Genomic DNA, 25,823 nt, shown 5'->3' with positions numbered 1-25,823 from the left:
GATCATTGAAAAAGTTTAAAGGAGAACTCCAGAATATAAAAATTGTCCCCCATACTGCAGAAAAAAAATACCTTCCTTCGCTCCGGTCTCCGCCACGATCCTCTTCCTGGTTGCTGGTGGTCGGCGAGTCATACTGCACTCAGCCAATCACCGACCGCAGTGAAGTCCCGGCTCGGCCGGCGATAGGCTGAGCGGCAGTGTGACGTTTATGGCCCCCCGGCAGCAGGTGCCGATGTAGTGAAGAATTTTGTGTCTTGAAGCGTTCTCACACTGCCGCTCAGCCTATCGCCGGCCGAGTCGGACTTCACTGCAGCCGGTGATTGGCTGAGTGCAGTATGATTCTCCGACCACCGGCAACCAGGAAGAGGATCAAGGCGGAGACCGGGGCCGGTTACCAGAGGCCCCGGGGGAGCGTAGGAAGGTATGTACATCTTTATTTTTTTCTGCCGGCAGTATGGGGGACAATTTTTATATTCTGGAGTTCTCCTTTAATATTTTGTATTCATCATGTTTCTTTTCCACTGTGCCCCCAGCGGCTGCAGAACTACAACTCCCAGCATGCCCGGACAGCCTTTTGCTGTCTGGGCATGCTGGAAGTTGCAGTTTTGCAACAGCTGGAGGAATCCCAGTTGGGAAAAACTCCATTGGGATACCGGCAAAAAGATACACCACCATATACCGCAACATGCTCACAGTGGGCCCTTTGGGGGAGATTTATCAAAACCTGTCCTGAGGAAAAGTTGCTGAGTTGCCCATATCAACCAATCAGATCACTTCTTTCATTTTGCAGGGGCTTTGTTAAAAATGAAAGTGATCTGATTGGTTGCTATGGGCAACTTAGCAACTTTTCCTCTGGACAGGTTTTGATAAATCTCCCCCTTTGAGTTTAATTTACCAAATATAGTCTACTAGTAACCAGGCTCAGTCCATTTCCCAGCATAAGGCCGCGCTTTTGTGTCGCGTAAAATAAAGTATACGTGTGGGACATGGAATGTAGTCACCGACTACGTGCGGTCCATTAACCTCAATAGGCCCGTTGAGAGTACGTCATGGTTCACGTCAGCATACCATATAGACACTATTCCATAGTATACCTCCAATGTACAGTGTGAACACTGCCTTATTGGGAGATGCCAGTTCTGATTTGGGCACTTCCTGTCATGAAATGCCATTGAAGAGCCCTCCATTCAGCCTCTGCCCAGCCTTGTATGGCTGATATCAAAGAACAATACGCTACATAGGCGACTACAAAGACTAGACCCTCATGTCACTGACTCCACACAAACCGCCGCGTCATGACTACACACGACATGCGCGACAGAAAGCCCCCGCTCCTTATTGTCCAACTCCACTTTCTGTCGTCTGCATACGAGCGCTGTAGGATTCCATTAGTTCACGTCACAATAAGACAACATCACCACAAACAACACCACAGCGCTTATCGGACTACACTTCCCGGTATGCCTCGGGGCCGGCGCACATGCGCAGTGAGGAGCGGCTTGAGTGGCAAGTTGTTTGTTACAGTGTAGCACCAGCTGCTTTTTGCACTCTGGAGCCGCCGCTGTGCGAGTCTTCTTGAACTCATTCAGCTTCTCAGCTTCCCCTCTCCCTGTGATCCCCCCTTTTGTCTTCACGGCTCCTTCCTTACTTTCCCTACCAGCTGCCCTGGAAAAACAGAAAGGATCAAGATCTGCAATCGGCAAAAAAGAGACAACAACAATATTCTGTCTAGATGATCTACAAATGAGAAGAAGAAAAAGATGGAACTGCATATCCTAGAGCACAGGCTAAAAGTAGCCAGCATAGCCAAGGAGAACATCCAGTTGTTTACCTATGGATTAATCAAACTAGCCTTTCTGTCCTCCAAAACCAGGTAAGTGGCAACCTGGGCACTGCAGAGGGGCACCAGAACTGGGTCACTTCTCACTGGTTGATTGCCTGGCTGTGGATGCACAAAGCCCAGAGAAAAACAACTTCATGTCATTGAATTGTGTCTGTCATTGGGATGCATGGGAGGGAGCATTGAATGAATGGAACAGGTGTTGTTTTTCCCAGAAAATAGAAGTAAAAATATAATCTATATATAATGTGTGTATATTGATGGAGGCGCAGGGATCCTGTTGGTTGGATGCTCTGTTTATTTGTCTATACCCCTACAGTGCACGGCTGGAATCTGGATAAACAATTCAATATCCTTGCCCCCCTCCGTCCTCTCCAGATGTATGCCTGTTGTACAGTCCCTCTGGGATTAGGGGGTCCGCATTATTTTTACATTTTGTTTGCTTTTGTTGTTTGACGCTTCACGTTGCGGCACATTTTCTTTTTTTTTTTTTTTTTTTTTTATCTTAGGCCCCTATGTATATTCCATAGGAGCCCCAAGGCACTAGGTTTTAGGATAAGATTTGTGTCCATTGTTCTAGAAGGGGACAGCAATTGTATTTGCAACTTTAGAAAAACACTAAAGTTTGCTTATAGGATCAATGGTCCATTTGAAACAATGGCTCGGTTTTGATAAGGGGGAGTGGCAGCCTATGGAGAGCTTTGCAGAAATGTGCACAGATATTATTTGGAGCTTTTGTCTCCCCAGTGGTTGAGCTCTGCCATTGTTTCCAAAGTAATTTATTCCAGACCCTTGTTTACTTTCTTTGCCTCTGCAGGGGGGGGGGATTGCAACTGTTAAAATCTAACGTGTGCAAATGCGTCGTACACCCGCATGCAGCCCCCCCCCCCCTGTTCATGCTAACTAATAATTTCATATAAACTACGAAAGCCTTGTGGTTTTTTTTTTTTGTTTTTTTTTTAGGATTTCGGTGCCTTTCCCGGTTTTAGGATTCATTGAAAGCTATACTTCTAGTTCTATAGGTGGTTCATGAAAAATACCAATAAGTAAATAACCGCGCAGGAGATCCCAGGGCCAGAGACTTGTGGGGCAGATGAAATATTTTACTGTTCCATTTGTTTTAATCCTGCTATTCAGATGAAATAGATGTTTACAAAGAGTGGAAAAAGTAAACGTTACTTCAATACTTTACACAAAGAGAAGCTGTGTTTGTGACTGAGGCCTGGCTTTTTCCATGGATGCAATACTATAAGCTTTGGGTGTTTGGGAGTTTGGTGAGTTCCCCCCCTTTTTTTTTTTTTTAGCTTTCTGGGCCTTGTTATTGTCAGTTTTGTAGTATTAGTCCTGCAGAATTAAGAAACACATGGAGTGGCGAGTATCAATGAATGGCCTTATTTTCTACTCCAAATCTGAATACTGCGGGATGGCATTGGACAATGCTGATTGACTGTTTATGGTTCATTGTTGTCCTGTAGACACCTAATCTGATAGCAAAGAGATGTTTACTGAGGGTTGTCAATAAGAGACAGTGATAAACAGCTCCTATGGGATTGTTTGTCTTGAGTGAATCATTGTTGCCTTTGTTTAGACTACAGTGATCCCTCAACTTACAATGGCCTCAACATACAATAGTTTCAACGTACAGTGGTCTTTTCTGGACTATTGTAACTTGAAACCAGACTCAACGTACAATGTTATGGAATCTGCGAAATGTTTCAATGGCTGGAAGAACTGGCCAATCAGAATGGGCATTTCCCTGGTAAAGAATGGGCATTTCCCCTGTATTCCTAAAGTGCATGCACTGACTGGTGTCTGGTAGCGCCCCCTACAGTACATGTTCTGTACTCTTTACCTGTGCCAGGGTTAGCTGCTCCTTTGGACACCAGGTGAGGGTGGCTCTATTTTACTATTTTTAGGACATTGTTCTGTACAGGACCCTGAAGAAGCTTCTGTTCTCTACATAGACCAGTGTTTACCAAAGAAGGTACCTCCAGCTGTTGCAAAACTACAACTCCCAGCATGCCCGGACAGCCGAAGGCTGTCCGGGCATGCTGGGAGTTGTAGTTTTGCAACAGCTGGAGGCACCCTCTTTGGTAAACACTAGAGATGAGCGAACTTACAGTAAATTCGATTCGTCATGAACTTCTCAGCTCGGCGATTGCTGACTTTTCCTGCATAAATGAGTTCAGCTTTCCGGTGTTCCGGTGGGCTGGAAAAGGTGGATACAGTCCTAAGAAAGAGTCTCCTAGGACTGTATCCACCTTTTCCAGCCCACGGGAGCACCTGAAAGCTGAACTCATTTATGCAGGAAAAGTCAGCAACCACCGAGCCGAGAAGTTCAAGAAGAATCGAATTTACTGTAAGTTCGCTCATCTCTAGTAAACACTGACATAAACAGTGATTTACAGCTCCCAGCAGATCTTTCTTTCTTTTAAATGTAAAGATTTGCTTTATCTATATTAGTTATCTACTTATTTATCTTTAATCCTCACTTTTTCCTATTTCTGGATGACATTTTGGGGGCTTCAGAACCAATTAGCAGGTTTCCATAGAGTTATGGTCTCAACTAGAGATGAGCGAACTTACAGTAAATTCGATTTGTCACGAACTTCTCGGCTCGGCAGTTGATTACTTATCCCACATAAATTAGTTCAGCTTTCAAGTGCTCCGGTGGGCTTGAAAAGGTGGATACAGTCCTAGGAAAGAGTCTCCTAGGACTGTATCCACCTTTTCCAGCCCACGGGAGCACCTGAAAGCTGAACTAATTTATGCAGGATAAGTCATCAGCTGCCGAGCCGAGAAGTTCGTGACGAATCGAATTTCTAGTCTCAACATACAATGGTTGTCCTGGAACCAATTAATATTGTAACTTGAGGGACCGCTGTATTTGTATGATTAAGATGTGGCCTTGCATTGTTTTTCTCTTCTAAATGTATACAAGCATATTTGTTTACCATGTAACGTTATAGTTTGATATAGTAATATAATTGCAAAGTACAGCAACATCAAATAGATATAAATTAGTAACTGATGCACAATATGGTAGTTCTGAACTATCAAACATTCTAATGTTTTAAGGAGTAAAAATTAAAGGAGTTGTCCAGAGACAATTATTTGTATTTTATACTACTTATGATGGCAGTAAAACAAACATACTCATTTGCCCCTGATCCACTTTGGTTTTAGTCCTACGACTCAAATGTTCCTGTTCTTAGTACTGATGCTTAGGAAATGGGCACTCCTCCAGTCTGAGGTGTGTTACCATCTTGGCCGACGAATGGCTGAGAGGACACTGTGTCGAGATGAAGACCAGGAATCTAAGCAGTGGGACTGGCACTGACTGGGGGATTGGTGGCAGTACATTTTTTTTTTTTTTTAGGTTTTATTGAAACACTGAGCACTTGTAAATATAAAATGTTCTCAAGACAATCCCTTTAAGAAGTTACTAGCTACCGATAAGTGTGTCTCTGTGTCATAAAATATGGGGTTTGGGGTAGAGTTGACATTACAGTATCAAGTAAACTGTTTTGGATTGCAACCAACAGTTTCACAATGAAGTCAACTTTTTAGAAATCGCAGTGAATGTAACCAAGCTTAGTAAAACACAAAGATGGGGAAACACATACATTTAAAGGGGTTATCCAGGGAAAAACTTTTTTTATATATATATCAACTGGCTCCAGAAAGTTAAACAGATTTGTAAATTACTTCTATTAAAAAAATCGTAATTATTTTAGTACTTATGAGCTGCTGAAGTTGAGTGGTTCTCTGATGACACCTGTCTCGGGAACTGTCCAGAGTAGGAGCAAATCTTCTACTATGTGCAGTTCCCCAGACAAGCAGAGATGTCAGCAGAGAGTTGCCAGACAGAAAATAACAACTGTACTTCAGCAGCTGATAATTATTGGAAGGATTAAGATTTTTTTAATAGAAGTAATTTATCTCGTTTACTTAGCTTGGTTGGTTGTCATGACCACCTGGCTAGGTATTTTAAAAGCACACCTACGGACATGACGTCAGAGGGCCTGAAGAAGCGCTGAAGTGTGATACGGTCCGTTGCCCGGAGTCTCCCTGACTGTCCGCTCTCCCCCTTTTTCATGTGTCCATCTGGATAAGGAATAAAGTCACCTGTTGCATCAACACGGTTAGTGCTCCGTTTTTTCCTTTCTTCTGGATTTGGATCATTTACAAATCTGTTTAACTTTCTGGAGCCAGTTGATATAAAAAAAATTATATATTTTTTCCTGGAATACCCCTTTAAGCTCTGTAGACGGGCGGAAAACAAGGAAGAGGTTAAAGGGCTATTTTCTTCTTCTTTGGCCTTTGAGGCCATGATGCAAAGTTAGAATGCTGTGTAATATGCTTTTATTACCTCCAGGTGCTGCTATGTCATGTACAGGACCGACACCCCCGGAAGTGCTGTAGTGTAAGTTTTTTTTATTTCACTGTTGTCTCTGACCTTTCCCAGCATTCCATGGGGCCAGAGATATGTCATAAGTCACCTGGTCTCCAATAAATCCCCTCCACCCTGCTATCCACCTACCCACTGCAGCATAGCCTCACCCCCTATAGACCATGTGACTTATGACATATTGTCTCTAGCTGCATGGAATGCTGGGAAAGTAACAGTACTTCCGGGTGGGGGTCCTGTACATGAAAATGGGACAAAGAGGTGCACAGAAGTAATAGAAGCATTTTACACCCTATTATAACTTGGCATCATGGCCTCAAAGGCGGAAGAAGAAAAAAAAGGCCTTGAATATCCCTTTTATGTACTGGCAAGATTTCTGAAATAGGGAGGTTCAATAGCCATAAATATACAACTATTTGGAGGGATAATAACAAATTCAAATAAACTCTTATTGCACAATATTTATCAACTTTTTAAGTATGGTTTACATCTGTATCTGAAAGTCACACCCATCTCGGTCATGCCACGCTTCTTTTGAATGGTGGTTCAGAAGTGTCCTAGTTGACATATTTTTAAAAATGTCACAGGCTGCTTGGTAAATATGGCATCACTGGTAGAAGTTTTTAGAACCCTCTTATTCTGGATTAACATCTACATAAATCTGTCTCAGATTATTTTGGAAGAAATAATAATATTTGTTTTTAAGATAATGATATCAGTCTTGGAGAGTAATAACATCGCTGGTTATGTATATTAGATTTATAGGGACAGAACGTTGATCCAGGGATTTATTCTGACTGCCATATTTGGAGTCGGGAAGGAATTTTTACCACTAGTGTGAGGGTTTTTTGGCTTCCTCTGGATCAACTCAGTAGGGACTCATTAGGGTCATAGGTTGAACTTGATGGACTCTGTTTTTTTTTTAACCTCATGAACTATGTTACTATGATATTTTAACACTTCTTGTCCCATACTAACTCTCTCTTTTGTATTTTCTCGTACATTTCTTAATGCTGTTAGTAGGTCATCTTTGCTTTTAGTAAACTATGCTGGAGGCTCATACCTTTCTGTCTGTAGACTGGTAGTGATGCTGCTCAAAAAAGTTCTGGCCTCCTTCCACACTTCTGTATAACAACATTACATCATCGTTTACCCATTCCTATGTTTACATATACACCAATCAACCATAACATTGAAATCACTGACAGATGAAGTGAATAACATGGATTATCTTGTGACAATGGTACCTGTCAAAGAGTTGGGTTTACTACGCAGCAAGTGAACAGTCAGTTCTTAATGTTGATGTGTTAAAAACAGGTAAAATGGTCAAGTGTAAGGATCTGAACAGCTTTGACATATTGTCCACATTGGGTCAGAGTTTCCCCAAAACAGCAGATCTTGAGGGGTGTTTTCAGTAAATATTGGTTGGTGCCTACCAAAAGTGGCCTGAGTTGAGCACCCAAGGGTTATTGATGTGTGTGCGTGTGGCGAGCAAAAGCTAGCCCATCTGATCTGATCTGATCCTTCTGAAGAGTTACTGCAGCACTAAGTGCTCAAACATTTCAAGAGGTTTATTTACCAAGCCGGAATTTTCTTTAATAAAGACTGGGGCCAGGAAGGGCTGATGTACAGGGTCCCAGTAAGCATTAGAATCCAGTGGTAGCAGATTGGAAGGAAAGAAATGCCTTTTTCCCCCTAACCCAGCCTGACCCATTTAAAAAATAGCTGGACAACCTTTTTAATGTTGGCTAAGACAGTAAGGTTTCAGAATGCAGCGTATGGCATCTTGCTCTATCAAGGTACATAGATGTTAACCAGTGGTTGGGCACATAGTGTTGTTTACCTGGGGAAGAGATGGCACTAGGGTAGTAGGCAGGCTGACAAATGTTCTGCTGGGAAATTGTACATCCTGGCATTCATGTGAATGTTACTTTGACATTTATCACCTTCCTAAACGTTGTTGCAGACCAAGCACACACTCCTGCCATTGGTACTCCCTAATGGCAATGGCCTCTTTCAGCAGGATAATGTGTCCTGTCACACTGAAAAAATAGTTCAGCACATGCTTGAAGAACATGACAGAGAGGTCAAGGTGTTGACTTGACTTGTCCTCCATATTCACTAGATCTCAAGCCTATCGAGCATCTGTGGGATGTGCTGACAAACAAGTCAAATCCATGGAGGTCGCACCTCACAGCTTACAGGACTGGAAGGATTATTTGTACCGGATATCACAGGACACCTTCAGAGATCTTGTGGAGTCCATGCTTAAATTGGTCAAAAATGTTTTGGCAACATTAGGGGCCCATAGAAAATATTAGGCAGGTAGTTCAAAAGGGAATGTGTCAGAAGGTTACCTATTAAAATTAATGTTTTTATGTTAAACATATTTTTAAAAAATATTTACTGATGTTGTTTTTTTTTTTTTTTTATAATTTTCCGTTTTATTAGCTATCCTTATAAAATCTGAATCTTGCTGTTTTCATTCTAACGACTAGGCCCAAACCTAAGTTCAGTCTTCCTGCTCTGTACAGATCACTTTCATACCGTGTCCTTCTTATCATCACAGACAGGAAAGGTCACACCAGTAAATAGAAAAGTGTGGGTTCGCAATGCATTTTTGTTTTCATTTAAAGTATCTTTTTACACTTGAAATGGGGGGGAAAAAAGTATAAATTAACAGATGCTAAACATGGATGCTGCTGCATGCAATACAGCAGAATACGTTTCTCAAAAAAAAACATAAAAAACTGATTGCAAGGTTTCTTTCATTTTTCTTATTGCAATACATAGTAGCATAGTGGACTGTGTTTTTGTTGACAGAAAAGTTAAATATACTATATCAGAAATGGAGATAGAAAATGCAGTGGGAACCAATCCTAATATGTGTATTCACAATAGATTGTATTCAGAGCTCAGCCTCCCCCTCCCTGTAGAATGACATCTGCATAGTTCACAGAGCATGCCCAGACACCTCTAATGAATAGGGCCTGGGACAGTCTGTTGTGTCTATGTCCATGGGTCTTGCTATAAACAATGGCCCAGATTTATCAAACTGTGTGAGAGAAAATATAGAGATTTTCCCACAGCAACCAATCACAGCTCAGCTAACGAGCTGAGGTAAAGTGAAAGCTGAGCTGTGATTGGTTGCTGTGGGAAAATCTCTCTATTTTTCTCTCACATAGTTTGATAAATCTGGGCCAATATCTTTAAATATGGTTAACAACTGTATAGGAAATGTGGCTCTCCCTGCAATAAAGTACAAAAAAAATAGAATAACAAATCTATCCGAAAAAAAGAACATGTTTCAGTGTCTAGCTCTTATCAGGAAGAAACAAAATCTAGGTGATACATTCCCTTTAAAGAGAGCCTGACACAGGGATAGTGAACCTAATGAATATCGGTGACTCTTGTCCTGCAGTGTGGGCAGCATAACCTAGCAACAGACATGCTGTTTCCAGCAGTCTGTCGCATATGGTGAAATTTACAGTCATTTTAAAGCACTTAGATGCCAAAATCTGCTGCGCATGCCCAAGGGCCAAGACAAGAGCCGCCGATATTCATTAGGGTTTGCAATCCCTGCCCACCCCTTATCTCTGTGTGCATCAGAAGAAATCTTCCAATCATTGGGGGGGGGGGGGGGGCGTAACATAATCAGTCCTTAATGAATATTGGTGACTCTTCTCCAGCAATGCCGGGACATGCTGCATACTAAGTGTTTTGCACATCGCCATAAGCAACAGTGAAAACTGTGTCTGGCACAATGTTATGCAGCCCTCATTATATAAGTATATAAATGCAAATAAAAAAAATGTTTGCAAATCAAAATTTGCATCTGCATCACTGGACTAATACGGCCACTCAAATTTACTATATATATGATATATCTATGTGTGTTTACATATTTTGGAATATCATGTAAAATCATATCATGTAAATTTTAAATTCTTAATGTTTGCTCAGATTACTAGTAAAGGGTATGTTTTCAATAAATATAAAGTAAAAGTAAAAGAAATGTGTGTTCTTCCCATAAGAAAGAACCAAAATTACCAGCTGACAATATTTCAAGGCAGTAGATCTAGAGTTTTGGACTAATATGAGTCATAAGGATTTTTTTCTTTATAGTAATGACTGGATTTTATAGGCTGATTTTATAGGCTGGATTAAGACATATGTAGCATTATTTTGTGCATGTCAATTCAGTAGTAGTGGTTTCTACTAGAAAAGTTATATCCAGTATACATTAAAGTGTACCTGTCTTCAACAAAAACGTATTATATAATGTAGATAATACCATTATATGTTTATTTGTAGTATACATTGGTTAAAAAATGTGTATATTTTTGTCCCTGCAGCTATTGCATGTGTCTCTCTATGAGGAGTCCAAATACAGGAAGTGTGGGTTGACAAGCAGGGCTCTGTACACTAAGAAAAAGCAGGACAGTGTGCACTGAGGCTCTATAACATCCCCCTGGCTTATACATCAGGATGATTAACAAGCCAGGAGCCTATGTCCTACCCTCACTTCCTGTTTTTGGACTCATCATAGAGACACACATGCAATAGCTGCAGGGACAGCATTCTTTCACCTAAAAATATACGCAACTTTTAATCAATGTATATTACAAACATACATATAATGGTATTATCTACATTATATAATTTTTTTTGATGAGGACAGGTACACTTTAACCTGTTGGGAACGGAGGGCGTACCTGTACGCCCTCAGCCCGCTCCCTGTCTATAACGCAGGGCCACACCGTGGTGCGGGTCGGGCCCGGCACCTAGCAACAGCCAGGACCCATGGCTAATAGCGTGCGGCATTGATTGCGGTGCCGCGCGCTATTAACCCTTTACTTTGAACGCCGCGTCTAAAGTGAAAGTAAACCATTGCCGGTTAGCCCCCTATGGGAGCTATAACATTGCAAAAAAAAGTTAATAAAAGTTTCCCTAATAAAAGTTTGAATCACCCCCCTTTTCCCATAAAAAAAAAAAAAAAAAACTGTAAATAAAAATGAACATATGTGGTATCGCCATGTGCAGAAATGTCCAAATTATGAGTATATCATTAATTAAACCGCACGGTCAATGGTGTATGCGCAAAAAAATTCCAAAGTCCAAAATAGCGTATTTTTGGTCACTTTTTAGATCATGAAAAAATAAATAAAAAGTGATCAAAAAGTCGGATCAATACATAAATGGGACCGATAAAGACTTCAGATCACGGAGCAAAAAATGAGCCCTCATACCACCCCGTACGCAGAAAAATAAAAAGTTATAGGGGTTAGAATATGACAATTTTAAACGTATACATTTTCCTGCATGTATTCATGATTTTTTTCCAGAAGTACGACAAAATCAAACCTATATAAAAGGCTGGGTTCACACTACGTTTTTCAACTACGGTTCCCGCATACGTTTTCTATCAAAAACCGTATGGTAAAAAAACAGATGGAACAGTATAGGAAAAAGTAAACCGTATGCATTTTTAAACAGTATACTATTTTTAAAAGTGCATACTGTTCCGTCCGTTTTTATAAAAAAAAAAAAACATACGTTTTTGAAAAAACTTTAGGATGCAAATGATCATGTGCAAAGAAAAAACGCATACGGTTTTGCCGTATGGAACCGTATACATGTGCGTTTCCCATTGACGTCCATGTTAAAAACAAGTTATGCGGTTGCAATACGGTTTTAAAACTGGAGTGAAAACCGTGGTCAAACACGGTTTGGAGTACTGTTAGAAACGTATTGCAAGCAAACTGTACGCAACCGTATGCATCAGGGTGCATACGGTTTGCAATGCTTTGCCTATGTATACGGTTTTCAATACCGTTCCATACGTTTTCACTAATGAAAACGTATGCGGGAACCGTAGTTGAAAAACGTAGTGTGAACCCAGCTTAAGTAGGGTATCAGTTTAATCGTATGGACCTACAGAATAAAGAAAAGGTGTCAGTTTAATCGTATGGACCTACAGAATAAAGAGAAGGTGTCATTTTTACCGAAAAATGTACTACGTAGAAACGGAAGCCTACAAAATGGCATCTTTTCTTCAATTTTGCCTCACAATGATTTTTTTTTTCCATTGCGCCTTAGATTTTTGGGTAAAATGACTGATGTCATTACAAAGTAGAATTGGTGGCGCAAAAAATAAGCCATCATATTTTTAGGCTCAAAATTGAAAGGGTTATGGTTTTTAAAAGGTAAGGAGGAAAGAACGAAAGTGCAAAAAACGGAAAAACCCTCCGTCCCAAGGAGTTAAAGGGGTACTCCCATGGAAACCCTTTTTTATTTATTTTTTTTTTTTTACATTTCCGGTACCAGTTGATTAAACATATTTTTAAATTACTTCTATTTAAAAATCTTAATCCTTCCAGTACTTATCAGCTGCTGTATACATTACAGGGATTTCCTTTCTGCCTGCCCAGAGTGCTTTCTGCTGACATCTCTGTCCAGGTCAGGAACTGTCAAGAGCAGGATAGGTTTGCTATTTGCTCCTACTCTGGACAGTTGCTGACATGGAAGAGGTGTCAGCAGAGAGCACTTGGTCAGACAGAAAGAAAATTTAAAAAGAAAAGAACTTTCTCTAGAACATAAAGCAGCTTATAAGTACTGGAAGGATTAAGATTTTTTTATAGAAGTAATTTACAAGCCAGTTGTGTCCACACATCATTTACCCTGAGCCCCAATTCTCTCTAGTAAATTAGTAATTTACAAGTCTGTTTAACTTTCTGGCACCAGTTGATTTAAAAAAAAAAAAAAAAGTACCCCTTTAAATCTGATGCAGATACAAGGGCTGGTTTAGCTAAGCAACTGAGCCAAACTGCCGGTCCCCCTGTATGTATGTCACCATCACAGAGAGGGGGTGTTGGAACAAAAGTGGAGATGAAATAGACTTGGAAATTGGTACATTGACACAATATTCAGATTGAAAGTAGATTAGTTTCCTTAATTTACATTAAGGCTACAGTGAAGTAACTTTATGTCTCATGACACCTGCCTTAACAATATGCACCTACACAGCTGGGTAGAGATGCGGGGGGGGGGGGGGGGGGGGGGCGCACTTTCTAATTAATACAACAGCTTTTATTTTTTCTGTTGTTTTTGCTTCTAGAAGTACAGACCTGTAGTTGTACTATGCTGTCCTTACATAAGTCAGCATATTCAGCAGACAGATTTAGGTGGGTTATCCGTGATGGAAAAGGGGCATTATCTCTTTCAAGACAGATTGCCCCATATGTGGATTTCTCACTGGACCTAAAACCGTGGTACACCACGGTTTTAGGTCTGGTGGAAAAACCGCATGCGGGGCAAAAATGAGCCGACCGGAGTAAGCGTTTCACTCCAGTCGGCTCATTTGAATGCATTACATATGGGCCGGATACGGCTGGGATACGGGAGCGCCCGGTTTTTGCTCCCCTTAGTCATATACAGTCCCGTATTGCTTAAAACGTAATGTGAACCCAGCCTCAGACAGGTCTAAGTCAGAGACAGCTCCCTGGCCAACCCCATTAAAGTAGTGTTCTAGTGTTTGTTTATTTATAAATTTTTTATATAAAAAAGGTTAATATGCTGCTGGGTATGGGGTAAAATAGCCATACTTACCTAGCCCTTCGTATCTCCTGTTCAGCTCTGTCCAGTCCCCTGATAATCTTCTTGTTTCCTAGATGAGCTCTCAGTGCAGGATCTGTCGGCTCAGCCAATCACTGACCACAGTGGTGTAATGTTTAGGCCAGTGACAGGTACTACATAAAGTGCTTGTACCTGAAGTAGGAAGAAGATAGAATATTAGGAGGCTGAACCAAGGACCAAGACTAGATATTTATGGCTTTATTTTTCTCAGCCCCAGCAGCATATTTTTATAAAACACTTGAATAGTTTGCAGTTCATTACTACAATTTACAATCTAACCAGGGTCCCCACCTAGCATCATCTGGCATAGAGGGTATTATGTCTGAAAAATCTCAACAAAATATGCCCAAGAAACTCATAAATCATAAAAAAAAAATGTGAAGGTTTTCCTAAATCAATGCAGTGCTTCTAAGGTGGCAGAAGCTCTATTGGTGCATCTGGTAGAGTCTCGGGATGCTGGTGTGTGCAGAGCGGGGAGCTTCAGGACCAGGTCTGTGGAGGCCCTGCTGGTGTGCAGAGGCTTCCGGGAAGCTGCTGGCTGGGCAGGAGAGCGCTGACAAGGACTTCGGGGAAGGAGGTGGGAGAAGTCGGGGACTGTCCGGCAGGTGTCGGGGGCGGCATTGGGGCCTTCTTTGAGGACGGCTGTCCGCCATTGCTGGGCCTTTGTGGGTGGAGCCTGCGGTTGCCAGGGATACTCCCGCGCCCAGGAAGTCTGGTAAGTTGGAGCTGCCTTGAGGACTGTGGAGCGGCTGTTGCTGGAGGTGACAAGTGGGAAGCCTTACCCTCTGTGATTCCCCCCCCCCCCCCCCTATGCATTGTGGAGACTGACTGGGAGAGAGCAGGGTGAGGAGTGCTGACTAACAGTGGTGGTGTGGTGCAGCCCCTATCCTGCTGTGAGTTCACCTACCTGGCTGTCCCTGGGGACTGTCCTGTTCCCTGTATTACGGAGCTGAGTGCTCCCATCTGGTCTTGCAGAATGTTGCTCGGACTGCTACTGGCCTCAGGCTGTGCAGAACTCTGTACTTTTCTTATCCCCCCCCCTGACTCTTATCTGGGCCCTCTGTCACTTGGCTGCCCAGCTCCTATTATACTGAAGGTCTGACAGGGACCAGTGGGACTCTGCCTGTTGCCCTTAGTACACCTACTGACCTGCTGGGTTGTCTTGCTGGACTTTGTGGTGCTCTTGCTGCTGGCGGCTATGGGAGGTCCGAGAAGTTGGAATAAGAAATATAAACTTGCGTCTGAGATGGCCAGACAATCTACTGAGGATGAGGTCTCCTCTTATGAGGGCCCACCACCTGCTGGTGAACATGCTAGACATGACTCCTGTGCTCCTAACCCTCTGGTCTCCAAGGTCTCTGCACATGCCGCTAAAGTTCTCAGCTAATTTTCATTTGTCTACTGCTCCTTCTCCTCCTATGTTTTCCAGCTCTCCTAGCTCCTCGCCTCCTCACTCCTCTTGTCCTGCTGACTTGGTGGACCAGAAGTTTTACATCTTGCCAAACCATGATGGTTTCCAAGGTGGATGAACTTAGACAAGAATTTGTGATACTTCGTCATGAGACTCAAAAGCTCCGGGAGCGCATCGGGGAGGTGGAGCGCCTGGTCTCCACTGTTGAAGACACTTTGCAACCTATCCCTGCTCAGCTGACGTCCATGCAGAGGCAAATTTCAGTCTGTCCTTGACAGGGCGGATGCTATGGAAAATAGACTCAGGCAAAATAATATCCGCCTGGTGGGTCTACCCGAGAAGGCGGATCCTGTGGCCTTTTTGGAAACTTGGCTCAAGGAACTCTTACCACCGGAAACGTTATCACCCTATTTTACAGTGGAGAGGGCACATTGGGTCCCGGCCCAGCCTCCCCCACCGGGGGCTCCTCCTAGACCGTTTCTGGCGAAACTTCTCCACTATAGAGACCGAGACACTATCCTGCGAGCCATACGCATGAAGGGAGAGGTGCGTTTTAATGATAGCAGGGTGGCTTTCTATCCTGATTTCTCCGTGGAGCTGGGTAAACAGAGGACCAAGTTTACTGAAGTTTGTCTCCGCCTGCGTGCCAAGGAATATCGTTATGCCATGCTGTTCCCAGCCCGACTTATGGTGGTGGATGGGGCACACACTCGGTTCTTCACTTCTTTGACTGAGGCTTTACAGTGGGTGGATGCGGCTCCTGCGGCGGCCCCTCTGGACTGATGGACTGACAAGAACCCTGGTCATCCTCCCTTGTTTGTAATACTGTGTTAGTTAGTTAGAGTAGGGGATTAGGATTCCTCCTTAGGTCCCTTTCTCTGGGCGCCTGCTGTGGACTGAATCTCCTGCCCTAATTGGTTCTTTTAGTGAGTTGGCCCTTTATCTTTAGATAGTTGTGGTTGGGTTGGTGGGAGGGTATAGGATTGTTTAGGTCGCTAGGACACTTGCTACCTCTTGTTAGTTAGTTTCAGGGTATAGGTCTACACAAGTTCCCAGTGTTAGACAGGCTTTTGGTTGGGGATGCAACTGTTAATGCTTTTGTTTTTGTGTCTGTTCTTCAGTCTGTCTGTATGTCTGGTCTTGTGTTCTGTCTGTAATGTGTGTTCCCGGAGTGCCTCAGGTGGTGGCGGTATGTTTTAGGTGTACTTTTCCTACTACTCAGACATTTTAGTGGGGATGAGAGGGTTCTCTGCTCTGTCAGGTTTCTACTGCTGATTATTTTTCCAGGTATTGATAATGGGGTCACTTAAGATTGTGAGTTGGAATGTTAGAGGCCTTAATTCCAAATTTAAATGGGCTTTGTGTTTGGACTTTGTTAAAAAGCAGTCCCCACATCTGATTTGCTTGCAGGAAACCCATCTCACTGGTCAGAAAATACTTGCCCTAAAATGGGCTTGGATATCGAGGGGCTACCATTCAACTTATTCTTCCTCTGCAAGGGGGGTATCTATTTTGGTAACGAAATCCCCCTGTTCATTGATCAAGTGGCATGCGATCATTTTGGTAGACTTGTGATTGTTCAGTGTTCATTGCATGCCTTTAGTTTTCTTTTGGTGTCTGTGTGTCCCCCCTTCGTTTCATGTTGATGTCTTAGACTGTGTTGTGTCCAAATTACTGACATTTCCCTCTCTGCCTGTTTTCCTTATAGGCAACTTCAATGCGGTCCCAGATCCTAGTGTCGATCGTACTGGTGCAGCAGATTTTGGCTCTCCTGGACTTAATGCTTTGAGTGTGGCACTGTCCCTTACTGAGGTTTTGGCGTTGGAAACATCCGTCTTACCCAATATTCTCCTTTTATTCAGCGGTACATAAATCATTCTCCAGGATTGATTTGGCATTTGCCTCATCTGATCTTCTACCTCTGGTAAGAGATGTCATGTACACCACTAGGGGGATCTCTGACCACTCAGCTCTTATACTGTCCTTGGGTTTAGGCCCTCGTCCTCCTCCAAAGTCTGGCGGATGCATCCTGGCTGGCTGCAGGAAGAAGTGGTGATGGCATCCTTGCTAGGAGCCCACAACTGTTTCTGGGAACACAGTAGGTCCCACCCCGACAAATTAGTGCAATGGGATGCTTATAAGGTGCATGTTATGGGGGCCTTTATGGCGGGGGTTGCCAGACAAAGGTCAGCTTACTCAGCTAGGGAGACTGTGTTGCAGGCTGAGATTGGGGTTCTGGAAGCAGACGTGGTGAGGGACCCCTCCCCTGATGTTGAACGTAAATGGTTGTCAGCCGAAAGGGATCTTCTAATTCTCCAGAAGGAAAAGATTCAAAAGAGGATGGTGTATAGGGAGGCAGCCATATTTGAATTTGGGGATAAAAATGGTAGGTTACTGGCATATTTGGCTAGATAGAGTAGACCTGTTGTGGCTATACCCTGTATTAGGGGGGCTACTGGGATATTGGAGACTGACCCCATCACCATTAATAATGTGTTTTGGAACTTTCATAGTGTTTTTTTTTATATACCTATAAAATTGCTAGCTGTTTTGGATGGCTTAGTGTAATTTTTGAAGGGTTGGCCACTTAAGCCCTTGACTGCGGCCCAGGCAACCGCTTAAGATGCCCCTTTTACAGATGAGGCGGTCTCTCAGGCTATTGCTTCTCTGCAGACAGGAAAGACCCCGGGATTAGATGGAATGGTTGGTGACAGGTATAGGACAAACAAGGAGCGGCTGATCCCTATTTCATAGAATCTTTTCAGTGTAGCTTTGGAGACTTGGAGGCTCCCTGATTCCATGAGGGAGGCCCTTATTGGGGATCTTCCCAAACCTGGAAAAGATTTGACTTTACCAGATTCTTATAGACCTATTTCCCTCCTTAATGTAGATATCAAACTTCTGGCTGAGATCTTAGCTAATCGGTTACGAAAGGTCATAGCCGCTGTCGTTCCTCCTGACTAGACGGGTTTTATGCCATGGAGAGCCATGGACATTAATGTCCAGAGGTTACATCTAAACATAGCTGCAGCAGAAGAGAATGCTTCTGGGGGGTATGTAGTTAGCCTGGATGTATATAAAGCTTTCGATTCTGAGGAATGGGTGTAGCTGTGAGGTGTCCTGGGGGTCCTTCAGTTTGGTTCACGGTTCTGGGCGTAGGTACGGTTGCTATATGATAGCCCTAGAGCCAGAGTAGGAACGAATCAAGAGGTCTCAGAGTCTTTTCTGCTTGGTAGGGGAAGGAGGTAGGGCTGTCCCCTGTCTCCCTTTTTATTTGCCCTGGCGGTGGAACCGCTGGCGGCGGACATCCGATCGTCCACTTTCATTCATAGGGTATGTAGGAGTTCCTTAGAGGAGAAAGTATCCATGTATGCGGATGACGCACTGGTTTATTTAGCTGATGTTCAGGGTTCCCTGGGGGGCCTTGTTTGCCCTCCTTGATACATTTAGTTCCTTTTCCGATCTCAAGGCACCTCCCTGATGCCGTTATCTGTGGCAAAGGACCCTTTTTCCTCTCTTCCTCATGAATTACAAACAGTTACCCAGTTTAGATATTTGGGAGTGGAGGTTTCAACTTGTGTCAGGGACTATGTACAGTTAAATTTAAATCCGGTTTTCTCATCTGTATCAAATTGCAGGCCTGGTCCTCGTTATCCCTTTCTCTAGCTGGCAGGATTAATATCTTTAAAATTATATATTTACCTAAGTTTCTATATATTTTTCATCTCTCCCCTGTGATTCCTCCTAAAAGGTATTTTGTAAAGCTGGGTGGTGTTTTGAGATCCTTCTATTGGCAAGATAAACCACAGCGATTGGGTCAGGCGCTGCTCCAGACGTCCAAATAGCGGGGTGGCCTAGCTGCTCCTAACATGCATAATTACTTTTTAGCATCTCAAATGGTGTATGCTGCCTGGTGGATCGACCTGGATCTGGCAAATGCATCTACTGCTCTAGTTGGAGCTCTCATGGGTTCGTATGAAACATTGACTAATACCCTGTATTAGTGCTGGGCGGTATGACCAAAAATGCGTATCACAGTATTTTTTTAACTTATGGCGGTTCCACAATATGTCATTTTTTCCCCCACTTATTTCCCCTTACCACCATAACTATCATAATCACATATGACCTTCGGACGCTGTCATGCTTTTTCTCCCTCCCCCCCCCCCCGAATGAATGAAATATCAGCCGCAGCGCTGTCCCCACATCGGGGGACTAATCATGTTACCCGCAGGCGCTGATCTCCTTTTCCTCCTGTGAGCCACGGCGCTGGAAATGAATGAGTTGTGAGTCGCGGCTGCAGGACTGAGAACGGAAGCTGTCACCTCCCCCTGCAAGCACTGAAAGCCAGTGGGCCATGGGCGCTACAGAAGTTCTGATCAGAAGTTCATTCATTCGGTGGGGGGAGGAAAAGCAGGACAGCGCCCGCGGGTCATATATGATTAGTTCCCCAGCGCACTGCAGCTGATAATTCATTCATTCGAGGGGGGAGGGGCCTGACCGGTATTGCGTTATAGGGAAAAATTCATACCGTACAGAATAAACATACCGGTATTTGGTATGAACCGGGATATCGCCCAGCACTACCCTGTATACATACACTTCTACTTCCCGGTTGTTGGCCCCTATTAGAACTGGGGCTAAGGTGTTGTCGGTGGTCTCCAGATGCTTTCCGTTGCCGGTAATGTCTCCTAGAGCACCTCTGTGGGGGAACCCTCATTTTGAACACCTGCTGGATTGGAGGCCGCTGGCTTCTGGAGTGATCATGGGGTCAAGTTCGCCATGCATTTGTTTGGGGAATTTCCTTCTTTCCCCTCTTTTCAAGAATTACGAGACCGCTTTAATTTCCCTCGAAGTGCTCAATTTCAGTACTTCCAGTTGAGACATGCGGTTGTGGCGCAGTTTGGCTCCCTTGATGTGACCCCAGCTTTCTCTGATGTGGAGATGCTTCTGGGTACCACTGACCGTGCCAAACCACTGACTCAGGCATAGGCCTTGCTTCAGTTGGTTGGCTCTGATCCGTTTGAGTTGGCTTTTGTAAAGTGGGTGGATGATAGTCCTGATTTGACGGAGGATCAGTGGCGAGACGTTACTAAAACCTATTATCCTATGGTGGTTGGTGCTAGGGATATGCTTATCCAAGTTAGACTAATCCTCCATTTGTATTAAACTCCAGTTAAGCTGTTCCGTATTGTTGTCTCTTCTTCTGATTTGTGTTTTTGGTGTCATGCGGATGTAGCCTCTCTTTTACATACCATGTGGAGTTGCTCCTGTGTGGAACCCTTTTAGAAAGAGGTGATGCAGTTTCTGACAGATCAATTGGAATTCCCCTTTGTGTTTTCCCTTGTTTTATGTTTGTTAGGTGTTATCAATGATTTGGCCTCGGGCTCCCATAAGCGCCTACTCATTAGGTTTCTATTGTTCTGTGCACGTAAGGTTCTGATTATGGCCTGGAAGGATACCTCTCCTCCTCCTCCTATCGCGCAGTGGTTTAGTTTGGTTAACAAATATGCACCATTGTATAGGACGCTTTATATTAGTCGCAGATGCCCCAAAAATTTGAGGACGTTTGGATGTCCTGGTTACTGATAGGTGAATACCTACCCCTACACCCCTACCCTTCAATTCCCTGGTTGAACTTGATGGACATATGTCTCTTTTCGCCCATACTAACTATATAATCGATAGTGCCCCCAGAAAGGGTGAGTTCTCCTGCGTAGTGAAATTGTTTTGATTTTCTGGCCAGGGAAGTGGGGGGTTACTCTGGGAGTGTGTGTGATTGTGTGTTCTGTTTGTCTATTGTCTTGATGTCTGTCCAGGCACTGGCCTCCTGGATCTTCCTTTTTGTGGTGCCTCATTATTCTGAAAACTCATTTGTGATTGATGGAGGTTGGGGAGCTCTGTACTCAAGCTTTTTGTTTATTGTATTCTATGTTTGTTTAAAAAAAAATAAGTTATAAATAAATACTTAAAAAATTAAAATAAAGGATACTATAGTATATTTTTGTCATTAGAGCCCACAACTATGCTATCTATGCTACATAGAGGAGCTTTATCATTCTGAAAATAAGAATATAGATAATTTGGTGTAAATTAAAGTGTTAGTCATTTAAAAAAAATTAAAAATAAAGCTTTTGCCATATCCTAGAAACATGTCAAAAGTTTTGATTAGTTAAGATCTGGGTGCTGAACTCCCACTGATCACTAGAGCAAGTGGGGAGAAGCACTTGGCTAAGCATTTCTTTCTCTATCTCTTCCCTCGCTGCAGAAGCTGGATTCTATAGAAAGTCCATGGAGTCGGTAACAAAGAAAGAGATTGTACGAAAACAGCTTGTCGGAATGCTTTTCCCTGCTTGTTCTAGTGATCAGTGTGAGTCTTAACACCCAGGCTCTAAGCAATGAAATGACGAATCTCAATAACGTAAAAAAAATTGTTTTACATGATAGTGACACTGTACCTTCTGGTGAGACAGAGTATAGAGGTAAAACGTAGGTGTGGCTGACTTGCATGGATCGTCTTTCTCATTTTTTGTTATATTCAAATTTATCAATATCTGGGAATAATTAGAAAAGGAAGCATTATGTCACATGCAACACTGGCAGTAAATTGTTCTGTGTGTATGTATTACATTTACCATATATACAGAGATTAGCTTGAAAGATGGTCAAATGGCTGTGGATAAATGTGTACTTAGCTACTTCACATCTCTCTGGAAACCTCAAATGATCCTCTTTACTAGGAAGATTCTGTTCCTTATTTGCACTTGGAGAAACCAGATCCTCTATGTGATAGCCTTCTCAGTGTGTATTAACTGTTAAATTCTTATGTTATTTTTATATTTCTGAAACCTGTAACCAGATGACTTGAAAGAAATGGATGATCCATACATCTGTTCCTGAATATGTTTTGTTCACATTGCTTCATGTCATTTCAAAATATAATCACTTCTTGAGGTGTGCAATGTGGTCCTAACTAAAAAAAAAATCTATAAATATTTCAGGTAAAGGAGTAAACATTACACAATGCATTTTTTTTATTTAATAGACCAAAAATGGAAACCATACCAGTCACCCCTAAAATGTTTGAGTGACATAATACTGTATCCTTTTACTCCACCCAAATTATTCTACTCTGGGAAGCAAGGAGCTGGAATGCTGTCCTATGGGATCCACATTCTTTATTGCTGTTGTGTATGTGTATACTATGACATGGGCTGAGGATGCCCTTTTTTCCCCTAAATAATAAAAAAGACTCTCTGCAGGGTCCAGGAGTGAAAAACATGTTTTAACCAGCTGGAGTTGCTGTGTTGCTTCTTAGTTTGCTAGTAACCATTTAGTTTTTGTCATTTCTGTCACTGGGACAAGCCAACCTGGCTCTTTAGTGTGAGCAATGCTAAAAGAAAAGATTGAGCATTCTCAACTCCAGATAATGGCCTTTAAAATAGCCTTAAAATTTTTATGTGAAGTGATATATTTTTAAAATGCCTCCAATAGTTCTGATGCAATTTGGTGATGGGTACCACAGCTAGCTAGATCTGTAACTATGTCCTGTCATCTCCTTCCTGCAAGTTTTTAGTGTTCTCTGGTTGGTGTACACCATGTGTGATGGCCAAAAAGTCCATGTAATATGATTATATTCACATTGCGGTTTATCAAAAATCTAGTAAAATGTACTCTACAAGACAGACATAAGGGGTATTTACTAGGGATCGACCGATATAGATTTTTTTGGGGGCCGAGACCGATAATCTATGACCTTTCAGGCCGATAGCCGATAACTTATACCGATATTCCGTTATAAGATATCGGCTATTTCCCCCCCACCCGGCCCCGCAGATCAGTGATTTAAAGCGGACGCTTTAAATCAATGAACTGCAGTGGCTTTTGCGGGGCCAGAGACCGCTGCTGCCGCCCGCTTCTCTCCCCATGCCTGTCCTGGGGGTCCTCCCTAGTCCAACCACCACCACTGCCCCATTGCCTCCCCCATCCCTGGTTTTATAATTACCTGTTCCCGGGGTACGCGCTACTTCTGGCTTCGGCGGCGTCCTGAGCTTTCACTGTGTGCACTGACGGGACATCGCGTTGAGGACGTCACTCGTCATTGCGGTGCGCAGCGCGCAGGACGCCGCAGGACGTCACAGGAGCCAGAAGTAGTGCGGGCCCCAGGAACAGGTAATTATAAAACCGAGATGGGGGGAGGCAATGGGGCAGCGGCGGTGGTCTCAGGCCGAGGAGGGGGGCCGGGGGTAGGGGGGTGGGGCGGTCATTATCGGCATATTGGCAAGGTAATTGCCAATACCCATAATGTCCAAAATCGTGAATATCGGCCGATAATATCTGCCAAACTGATAATCGGTTGATCCCTAGTGTTTACCATTACTTTTTATTTATGCTAAAATATAGCTCTTAATAGGACTGGTCTAAATCTGGTTAACGAAATAAAAATTCTATATAATAGAATAATATTTTGTGTAGTTTTGAAGTATTTTTTTATTTTTTTTTTGCTTTATCAGTTCAGGAGCTGAAGAGTTAATACAGCTCGCTGGTAGGGTCAGCACATTGTAAAGTTGGTTTTAGCTGCTGGTTACCAGGCAAGAGAAGATGAAAATGACTTTGCTTTGCATGCTGTGTATACAGAGCGTTAGGGAATATGAGGAAGTGTTTGCATACACTTTATTTGTTGTGACATTTTGATAATTGTAAAGATAACCAAGGGCAAAGAAGCCAGGGCATTAAAGGAGGGAAATGCCATTATCTTTATGCTACAATACGGCCATCATAATGATGACGTGTAGTTTATGTTTGACTTTATTGTTAGTTTCATTTATTAGTGTTTGAAGAAACATTTCATGAAAAAATAAAAATCGCATGGAAATAATAGTCATGTATAGGATGCCAAATCTCTGTATTCATGGTGCAGAAGGCCAACCTCTTGCATCTGTGCTGTAAGTGTCCTGTCAGCCATGCACGCATGCAGTCAGTCTTTTTTCCATAGTGGTCCAGACATTAAAACCTGGTGGTGTTCTTCATTGTAAGTTGTATTCAACATGATGCAGAAAAGGCTGCATGCTGAGCTACAGTTCCTTACAAGAATAACAGCACCTGCTTCTGCTTCTGTTTTTTTTTTTATTTTTATATATATATATATATATATATATATATATATATATATATACATGATGAGACTTTATAAGTAGAGTAGTTTGTGGGCATGGTACGGCGGAAGAGTCGTTTTAGAGTCATTATAAGTTAACCCCATACAGATAGGAAGAAAATGGAGTCTGTAGACTAGTATTTCATATATATAGGGTCCAGAACAAACCCCTAAATTATCAATGATGTGGATTAGTTGTTGCATAGTCTAGTTTTTCATGTAGTAGCAGCTACGTTGACAAGTAGTTAATAGTTAGTAAAAATCATGAATTGCATCTGTGTAGAAATTGTATTGTCTATTATTCACATGACATTTGTAAAGAAAACTCTCAAGGAAATCTTAAGCCTAATATTACATGTCTGGAACTGTTTAGACTTATCCCTTCTTATAAGTGCTGGTTTCCTATGAGCATATACATATAAATGTGTAAAATTATGAAGCATTCACTTCAAGATTTGTTTTACTAGCATCATTTCTCCAGGGTGTCTGGCCCAAGGTTTGGGACCACCTTTATTTGATGGATGGGAAGTAAAGCAGTTAGCTTTGACATTCCCAGTATGTGTATTCAATGGGTGTGATTCTTATTTTTTCACATATTATGTTGGTTTAGCATTGTTTAGCATATATATATATATATATATATATATATATATATATATATATACACACACACACACAGTCATGGCCGTAAATGTTGGCACCGCTGAAATTTTTCTAGAAAATGAAGTATTTCTCACAGAAAAGGATTGCAGTAACACATATTTTGCTATACACATGTTTATTCCCTTTGTGTGTATTGGAACTAAACCAAAAAAGGGAGGAAAATAAGCAAATTGGACATAATGTCACACCAAACTCCAAAAATGGCCTGGACAAAATTATTGGCACCCGTAACTCAATATTTGGTTGCACACCCTTTGGAAAAAAAAACTGAAATCAGCCACTTCCTATAACCATCAATAAGCTTCTTACACCTCTCAGCCGGAATGTTGGACCACTCTTCCTTTGCAAACTGCTCCAGGTCTCTCTTATTGGAAGGGCGCCATTTCCCAACAGCAACTTTAAGATCTCTCCACAGGTGTTCAATGGGATTTACATCTGGACTCATTGCTGGCCACTTGAGAACTCTCCAGCATTTTGTTGCCATCCATTTCTGGATACTTTTTGATGTATGTTTGGGGTCATTGTCCTGCTGGAAGACCCACGATCTGGGATGCAAACCCAGCTTTCTGACTTGGCTGTACAAGTGCCAGAGGCAGCAAAACCCCAAAACATCATTGAACCTCCACCATATTTCACTGTAGGTACTGTGTTATTTCTTTGTAGGCCTCATTCCATTTTCGGTAAACAGTAGAATGATGTGCTTTACCAA

The 25,823-nt window shown here is 42.5% G+C and overlaps 1 protein-coding gene across 1 annotated transcript in view; it reads left to right on the top strand.

Moving 5' to 3' along the window:
* Positions 1-968: 968 nt before the first annotated feature.
* CASTOR2 (cytosolic arginine sensor for mTORC1 subunit 2) overlaps positions 969-25,823 on the top strand; it is a 165,020-nt gene continuing 140,165 nt past the window's right edge. The window contains exon 1 of the mRNA XM_056556442.1: positions 969-1,873. Coding sequence (XP_056412417.1) covers positions 1,761-1,873 — 113 coding nt within the window. The 5' untranslated portion in view covers positions 969-1,760. The remainder of the gene's footprint in view (positions 1,874-25,823) is intronic.

Source organism: Hyla sarda, chromosome 2 (genome assembly GCF_029499605.1).
Source record: "Hyla sarda isolate aHylSar1 chromosome 2, aHylSar1.hap1, whole genome shotgun sequence".
NCBI classification, from domain to species: Eukaryota; Metazoa; Chordata; class Amphibia; order Anura; family Hylidae; genus Hyla; species Hyla sarda.
Note: the sequence above shows the minus strand (reverse complement) of the source record. Positions and strands in the feature narration are given on the sequence as shown.